General features: G+C 52.2%; 1 protein-coding gene across 1 annotated transcript; it reads left to right on the plus strand.

The window, feature by feature from the left end:
* Positions 1-3,111: 3,111 nt before the first annotated feature.
* Positions 3,112-4,691, plus strand: LOC114002461 (hydrocephalus-inducing protein homolog). Its single transcript, XM_039390706.1, has 4 exons — positions 3,112-3,187; positions 3,721-3,820; positions 4,013-4,181; positions 4,467-4,691. The coding sequence occupies exons 1-4, from the start codon at positions 3,112-3,114 to the stop codon at positions 4,689-4,691; spliced, it is 570 nt and encodes a 189-aa protein (XP_039246640.1).
* The last annotated feature ends 3,874 nt before the right edge of the window (positions 4,692-8,565 follow it).

Raw genomic sequence — 8,565 nt, forward strand, 5'->3', positions numbered from 1 at the left:
AAGCAGGGTGCCTGTGAGGAGTCGGTGCTGCACAAACTGTGTGAGAACTGGGAAGAATAAAAGTGGGTGACATTTTTCTGTTATTGTGTGGGTGTTGCTTTTGTTCTCTTTTGTTCCCTCTTTTTAGTAAACCATCATTTTTTTTCTACACCTTGCTTGTAGGTCTCATATTTTCAAATTTACAAGAAGTCTGGGAGGGAGGGGTTTCTATTCCCTCGGAGGTCCTGCCTCCTAGCACACATTGTCTTTAACCTAAGACAGGTTAAAGACCCGTCAGTACCAGGACCCCCCTGAACTCCCCATTCCTCAACAGTGGCACCCTCCTGCACCCCCTTATCCTGCACCCCTCCACTCCCTTCTCTGACATCCCACCAGTGCTATGTTTTGGATTTGTAATGAGAATGGTACTGATAACACACCAGTGGTTTGGGGTTTTTTCTAAGTCGTGTTTATCCCAAGTCAAGGACTCTTTTTCCTTGTCTCCTGCTCTGGCAGTGACAAGATTCACAAAAGAAATTGAGAGGGAGCACAACTGGGTCAGGGGAACCCAACTGAGCAAGGGGATATTCCACACCATGGAATATTATGCTCAGGATACAAATTGGGGGCAGGTATCTTGAAGGGGCCTGTCTGGGTGCGGGCAAAGGGGTCTGGCATCAGTCTGCAGGTGGTGAGCAATTGCACTGTGTATCACTTTGTTTTCTCTTTTTATTACCATTATTATCATTTACAATTATTATTGCATTTTACTTTATTTACAATTATTAAACTCTCTTAAACATACGAGTTTTACTTTTGTCCTTGTGTTCCCTCTGTCCCTGCCCACCACGTGTCCCTCATGTCCCCACTGTTGTGGTTTTAAGCCCAGCTGGAAAGTAAGCCCTTCGCTATATGCCCCCCCACTTCCCATCCCTGGTGGAATGGGGAGGAGAATCAAAAGGACACAGGGAGTGGGGATCCAGGGGATGGGGGGATGAGGGACCCGCAGGACACAGGGACTGGGGACACTAGAAAGAGGGATGGGACACAAACACCAGGAATGGGGACACCAATTTCCCTTTATTCCCTGTCTCCCTCTCCCTTGGCCTCGGGCCACCCAGTCCCACCTCTACCCTGGAGCAGGCGGCTGTAGGCCCCGTGGCGTTCCCGCAGCTCCATCGGAGTTCCTGCCGATGTTCCTGCCACTGCCCCGCGCTCCAGCACCACGAGGTGATCGGCCGCTTCCAGCACCCGCGGCCGGTGGGAGACAACCAGCACGGGCCGGGTGAGCCCAGTGTGCACCCAGCGCTGTACCTGGGGCCAGAGAAACCTGATCGCATTTCTCCTAGTTAGGACAGCTGAGACCAGTTCATCATGGTATGGGTGTAACCCAAAAATGTGTATTCTATAACATTCCATGACATTTCCCAGAAACTGTTGTCAATAGACTATTCGCACCGTCTGCCCATAGAGCCTGACTCCTCAGGCTATAAACTAGGTGTTAAGAGGCCTGTGAGATAGGAGGATGCTCTTGTCCTCACACCCTTTGTGGAACTCCCCGCCCTGAGGGAAGTGCTGGGTATTCCTGTCTGAACTGCAGGATATATAATCTTGGAGTCTTGGAAGATTTTGAACCACTCATGGTATCCAGAGGAAGACTGCAGCTCATCGCTCTCAACCAGACTTAGACCACCCTCAACTGGACTGCAATCACCACTTTTGACCAGATTGCAACAGCTCTTCCCCCAGCATCTCACTGCAATCACCACTTTGACCAGACTGCAAGAGTTCTCCCACCGGCAGGTTCTTCCCCTCTCCCTTTACTTTGGACTCAAACGGGGCCCAAGGAACACCACTTTGTTCATGCCCCAGGGTAGTGGGTTATACACTTGGGTTTTGTGGGTTAAGACCAATTTTTTGTTTGTATGATTGTACTTACTGTATTATTTTAATAAATTGTTATTCTGACTTATAATCTCTCCTTTGAATTGACTTCATTTCCCCTGCTGGTTAACTCTTAAACCAGCACACCATCCCATCCAACCCTGCCCCACCCAATCCAATCCCATCTCACCCAAAAAAGTGGGGTTTGAGTCCAAAATGAACCCCCGGCAGCAGTGCAGGGGCCCGAGAAGGAGGAAGGAGAGGAAGGGGAGCTGAGAGGGAAGGAGGTGAGTGGGGGGAATTAGAACACTTAGAAACCAAATCCTTAGAGCAGTAGTCACTTCCGCTGTCACCCCACTCCTGTCTAGACATGTGAGGACACTTAAAACAAAAATCTCAAACTGGTGGTCGCTTCCACCGCCACCCTGCCCCGCTGAGACACATGGGGACACTTAAACGACAAGCGTTAAAGCAACAGTCTCTTCTGCCATCACCCCCCTCCCGTCTGGACATGCGAGGACATTTAGACCAAAAGCCTTAAAGCGGCAGCTGTTTCTGTCGTCATCCCTTCCCACCGAGACACGCGAGAAAACTTAGAACCAAAACCTTAAATGGTGGCCACTTCCGCCGTCAACCCGCTCCCGCTGAGACATGCAGGGACATTTAGAACAAAAACCTCAAACTGGTGACCACTTCCACTGCCACCACGTCGAGACATGCGGGGACACTTAGACCAAAACCTTAAAGCAGCAACATCTTCCGCCGTCACCCCGCTCCCACCTAGACATGTGAGGACACTTAGAACAAATGCTGCCCGGTACGCATTTGCTGGGGGGAAGCGGGAGACCTTGACAAAGAGAGACGTTCCTTTTGGACTCTCCCAGCATGAGGCTGCAACCCAAAGATAAGAAGGTAGGAGGTGAGTAGGTAGGGCAGGCACGGCAGAAGTGCCGTTCCTCCTGCTCACAGAGGGCTCTTTGTGTTTCCGTTTGTGGGCAGGGGTTCAGAGGTTGTTTGGGCGTACCCGACCTCCGCTCTCCTCCTGGAAGACAGTCTGCTGGATCAAGGACAACCCAGAGTCAGTGGTCTTCTGACTGTGCTGCCAAGGGGGGCAGTGAAGCTAAGGGTCAGTCCCCAGGAGCTACGTTTCAACAAGCTGCTTCTGCACAGGTCAGTCATCCCACGACTGAGGGTACTACGAGGCTCGTGACAAAGAGAAGAGGTTTGACTCTGGTTCCAGAGACTCAGATGGAGCTGCTTCGAGCAGCTGTAGTCCTCTCTGTGGAGGTCTACGATGTTAATCTGAGCATCAACATGCCTGAAGGTCAGTGGATGCCTCCCAGACAACACAGTCCAGATGCATTTTACTGCCTTGGCAGGTGGGCAACCAAAGCCCTTGGGAGGGGATGGCATATCAGGCAAGGGTGGCACAGATCCATAAAGCACAGACCTTGAAAGCTGTGTGAAGTAAAGCACTGTCAGGGCACCGACAGCCTTGAGTCTCTCCCGTCTGAACTTGAAAATGTGCAGCTTCATGTGCAGATTACATTTGGTGCTTTGAAACAACAGTCATCTGAACAGGCAGTTGGCAAGTCCCAAAGGCTCAGCAGAGTCTTTCCTTTCCTTTCCTCAGAAAGGAAATGGAAACCAAACTCCTTGGCTTCTACCGTGCAGATCCTTGGAGTAAGAAGAGAAAGGGCAGCCAAGTAGCTAGAGAACGCTTCCGAGAAGGGACACTTGCTGAAGAGGGTTTTGTGCCATCCAAGAACTCCAACTGAGTAGCTTGTGACTGGGTGTGCTCTGCAGCAGCTCACAAATATTCACCACTTCTTACCTCGCTCTGTGGGTTTTCTGCAGGTCCAGATGGCAGCTTGGAATTTGGAACCATTAATGTCCTAGATAATAAGAAGCACGTCCTGAGTCTGAAGAACAAAGGCTTATATGACATTGAGTACAGGTGAGTCCAGCTGCCTGGTGCTGAGCTTTTCCTCAGGCTCCCAGGCCTGCGTTCTCCCTCTGTCCATGGCTAGAACCTGTTCCCATGCTGCTCCCTTTTCTTTTTTTTCTGGTCCTATGCAAAGTGCTGGCTGTGCTGGTGGCACCTGTGCTTTCAACTGCAGAGGTCTTCATTCTTTCCCTTTCTCCACAGTTTCAAGCTGACCACTGGAAGTGCCAAGAGGGGTGACTTGGAATCTCCCTTCACTGTCCGGCCGCAGGGGGCTGTGCTGAAAGCCTCCCGGCCACCTGTGAAAGTTGAGGTCCTCTTCCACCCCACGACTGAAGTGTTTCTCAAGAGCAAACCCATCCTGCTCTGCCAGGTGAGCTGCCTGGGCCCGGCTGTGTTAGCACAGTGTGTCTTGGGAGCATAAGCAGGAGAGGTGTCTTGTGCAAAGCAGGCTTTAGCTGGGGCATCCTCTCTCCTACACACACAAACAGAGACTTCCAAAACCATTTGGGAGGTTTTGTAAGAGAGCTGGAAATCTGGCTCTGGAAGAGGCCTTTAAAAAGGGAGGGTGAGCTGCTGGAGGCCTGGGGTGGGGTCAGGGGACAGGGGTAGAGGCTGGCCTCTCTGCTGTGTTTACCAGCCCCTCCTCTGGTTGCAGGTCATTGATCTCAAATCGGGTCAAGGAGGCGAGACCGTTGCCACCATCCCAGTGAGGGTGTCGGCGAGAGCTGTGTACAGCAAGTACAGCATCAAACCTGCCTCACCCATCGACTTCGGTGCCATGGTTAAGGGCACCAAGAAGAACCAGGTCTTAATTGTGGAGAACAAAGGCACCCTCAACTTCAAATTCCTCATCCACCGAGCACCTCCACTGCAAAGGTAAGAGAAGGCCTGCCCCAACCTTTCTGTCTGAGGAGGCACCAACACACAGCTGGTGTGAGACAGGCAGCCAGACATGGGTTATTGTCAATTTGGATTGCTGGCTTGGGAAGAGAGAGCAAAACAACACCTCAGTATCCCCATGTGTGGGACAAAGCTGGTGACAGAGCTGCTCTGTCCATGAGCTGCAGCAATGGGTGCTGCAGGCAGCTCTCCGGGGGCCGTCGGGAGCGGGAAGGCTTTCCTGCATGGGGAGGAAGGCCAGTTTTGGCCTCAGACAAAGGCAGGGGAGCTCAGCAGAGACAGATGTCTCTGCTTTCTCCTCTCAGTTCACAGCAAGAGGAATCTGGCCCCTCGGTCAGGGAAAGAAAACGCTCCACACAGGTGGGTGGCTCCTGCTCCTGCCCAGCGTGTGCTGCTGCAGGGGATGGGGGAGGATGCAGCTGTGCCCAGGCTGGGGGTAGGACAAGGTCTGCGGGATGGAGAGTCCATTATCTGCTCAGTTCCACTGACAGTCCCATGCTCTGGCTCTGACCTGCAGTTGTGGGGTCAAGAGAGGGGAGCAGGTCCTGTGTTTGGTGGCTGCTAGCCAGCACAGATCTGTGAACACCACAGGAGCAAACTGTCCCCATCTGAACTCCCAATCCATAGAGCACTGACAGCTCTGCTTTTTCTTCTTCCCAATCCCCTCCCTCTCTCCCGGCATTTCTCTCAGTCCTTTCTGCTCTCCTGTACCCCTGGAGGTTGAAGGATCCCAGCTACCACCTCCATTTTCTTCACCCCAACTCCTTTCTCTCTGCCACTCGGGACAGACTTGCAGCGACACCTGGCTTGTTCATCTCATCCTGGGGCTGCCTTTGGGCCGTGGAGTCATCCTTCCCTGCCCTGCCACTGGGTGCTCGGGCCCAGCTGGAGGCCAAGGCATGGCATCCTCCTTGCTGGGGGTGTTCAGGGTACGGCTGTTGGGCATCAGCCTGTCCTGGCGCTCTTTCTGCAGGCTCAGCTCACTGCAGGCGTGTTCACGGTGTCCCCTTGCTCCGGCTCCGTCGGTCCTTTGGGCAAGCGGAAGATCACAGTGGATTGCAACGCAAGAGCAGAGGGGAAATGTGAGGAGCAGCTGTACATTGACATCAGCAACAGAGACCCCAAGGACAATCCCCTCGGCATTCCCTTTACCCTGACTGCCGAGTCCTGCCTCCCAGGTACGTGCTGTCCACAGGTTGCCATGGGCAGTCCTGCTGCTGATCAGCACCTAAACTTGCTACTTGTATAGAGAGGCACCCTGGTCCTGAAGTCCCACCCTAAAATCGTCAGAGGCTGCAGTCCTTTTTGAGTCCACCAGTGGGGAGAGGCTGGGAGGGATGTGTGGAAGCATAAAAGGAAAGCAGTGCCCTTTAAGACTGAGGTTGACTGAGCTCCATCCTCACTGACTGAGCTCTCTCATCCAAGGCTGGGTTTTGCAGTCACCTGGACAGAAAGGGCTTATCAAGCCTTCTGAGAGGCCAACTGGGTCCAGGTAAATTCAGAAAAGAGATTCTCCAGCCTCAGTCCTTCCTCTGGTCTGTCTGCAGCGCTTGTTGAAGACGTCACGTCCATCTTTGAGCAGTACCCGATCCACAGCAAGGTCAATCTCCGCCAGACGTTACAGTTGGTGCAAGGCAACGGTGTGTTCATCAGAGATGATAACAAATTCATCTTCACCAAAGTTCAGGTTGGGCAACGGGCCACGGCTCGCTTCAAGATCTCTAATGGCAGCAGTGTCCCATGTGACGTTGTGCTCTCCATCAAAGCCATGCCTGGAGAGGTAAGAACAAGAGGCCAAGGTGAGCGCTGCTCTCTAAAGGCCATGTGAGAGCCTGCCTTGTTCTCCAGAGTCATTGCGTTCTCTGGCCCAGCTGGACAAGTCCAGCTCAGTGCAGGTCAAACTGCAGGGCAGAGCAGCAATGCCAGGGGGGCACTTGCATTGAATTCCACATCTCTCAAGCAAATTTTGGCTCACGCTTCTGGGTCTTTGGTGAGAACCCTTCTGAACATCTCTCGAAAGCACACTCAGAGAGGGGCTGTTACGGACCGATGGACCAGAGCTCAAAGCAGAGCATTTCCTGGCTTTTCCTTCTCTTGAAAGGCCAGTCCTGGGTTATTTGAGGGGTTTCTGTGCCATCCCAACCTCCCACATGTGCTGGGGTGGCTGCCCAGCCCTCAAAGCAAGCTTTTGCTCGCCTGGGCATTGGCGCAAGGTCAGCATCCCCTGGGATGGAGGGAGCCTGCCCAGGGAAGCATGAAGCAAGACAGGCTGTCTGGGGCTGTTCCCAGGGATGCATCTAGGAATGTACTGGGTCACATTGAAAGATGTGACACTAACACTGCACTGTGGGTTCCCCCCAAGCCTCACAGCCTCATCAGCAACATCTTCAAGCTGGATCCTGTCGAGATGAGCATTCCTGGCTTATCCCACGCCTTTGCTACAGTGACCTTCACTCCAGAACAAAAGGAGGACTACCAGTGCACTTTCACAGCTTCCCTTGTTAGCCCAAAAAGGTAGTGACCCCGTGAAGTATTGGGGGGACCGTTCTGGTAGCTGCCTCTTCCCTTGGTGCCTCTAATGCTTTCAGTGCCCTTAGGCAGAGTACCTGGCATGAGATGATGTAGGGGGCATTAAGCATTAGGCAGAGCAGAGCAGGAAAATGAGGAGGATACTTCAGGCTGTGTGAGGGACTCTGAAGAGAGAGCCTTAGGTAGCCAGCTGGAAGTTACTGACAAGTGCAACAGCTGAGCTGGGGCTTTCCAAGGACAAAGGCTTAGATGAAGCAGTTTCTGTGCCAGCAAGTCAAGATTTCCTCCTTATTTGTGTAAAAGGAAGTGATCCTGTGTGGTTCCCTGGCATGCAGTAAGCTATTTTTATATCAGGGGAGTGACTGGAGCTCTTACCAAAGAGAAGCCCAGTTCCTCTAACTGGCACCTGTGTACTGGGGCTCTGACCTGCCGTTCCCCAAGCCTTTAGTGGCTGAATTGGAACAGGGAAGTCAGCTTTCTGCCCTAACAAGCACTTCCTTCTTTAGGATCCTTGGAAATAATCTTTACTGCCGGTGCTGTTGGTTTGGTTTTCCCTTCTTGCTTTCGTACTGTTCTCATGGTGTGCTTTTGCTTGTTGCATATGTCTCCTATCACTGCAGCCAGAGGATTTGCCAAGTCTCATCTGGTACCTCATTATTTATCTGCTATACGGCATGATTCAAATGAGGGATATTATTTAGAACTGTTATTCTGGTAGGCTCTGGCTGAAATGGTTTCTGTGTCTCTTCAGCAGCTCCGTGAAGATGAAACCCCAACAGCTGACCTTCACTGTCAGTGGAGAGGGGCACGTGCCTCAGGTGACAGTCAAGTGCCCGGGCCTTCGGAGTAAGAGGGGAAACCCTGTGCTGAGCTTCAGGGGGCTCCTGCTGGGGGATTCACAGATACTCCCCCTGGTCCTTCGTAACAATGGCGTCATACCCACAAAGGTAAGGACCTGCTCAGGGAATGCTCCGGGCTGGGAACAAGTGCTTGTCCCATGGAGGAAAGGTCCCAAAAACTGTGATTTTCTGTCCAGTCTTTCCTCATCAGTTGAACACAAGACAAGAAAGGTTCTTATGTGGGTGTGTGTGACGTCCCAGTTCCATGAGATTGCATTTGATACTAGTTGACTCCATTTTAATTAATCTTAGTTGTGGTTCTGTTACATTCTACTTGTGTCTGACTGTCCTGTTTGGTTCTATGTCAGTTCTAGCCATATTCTTCTGAATACCCTTTTTTCCCTGTGTGACTTCACGTAACCTTTGTGCTGGGTGCTGTGTTTGAGGTGGGGAGGTGGTCTGGGTTCCCCTTGATCGACCAGCGGC

Source organism: Pipra filicauda, unplaced genomic scaffold, assembly GCF_003945595.2.
Source record: "Pipra filicauda isolate LSUMZ 115617 unplaced genomic scaffold, ASM394559v2 scaffold860_size64766_pilon, whole genome shotgun sequence".
NCBI lineage: Eukaryota > Metazoa > Chordata > Aves > Passeriformes > Pipridae > Pipra > Pipra filicauda.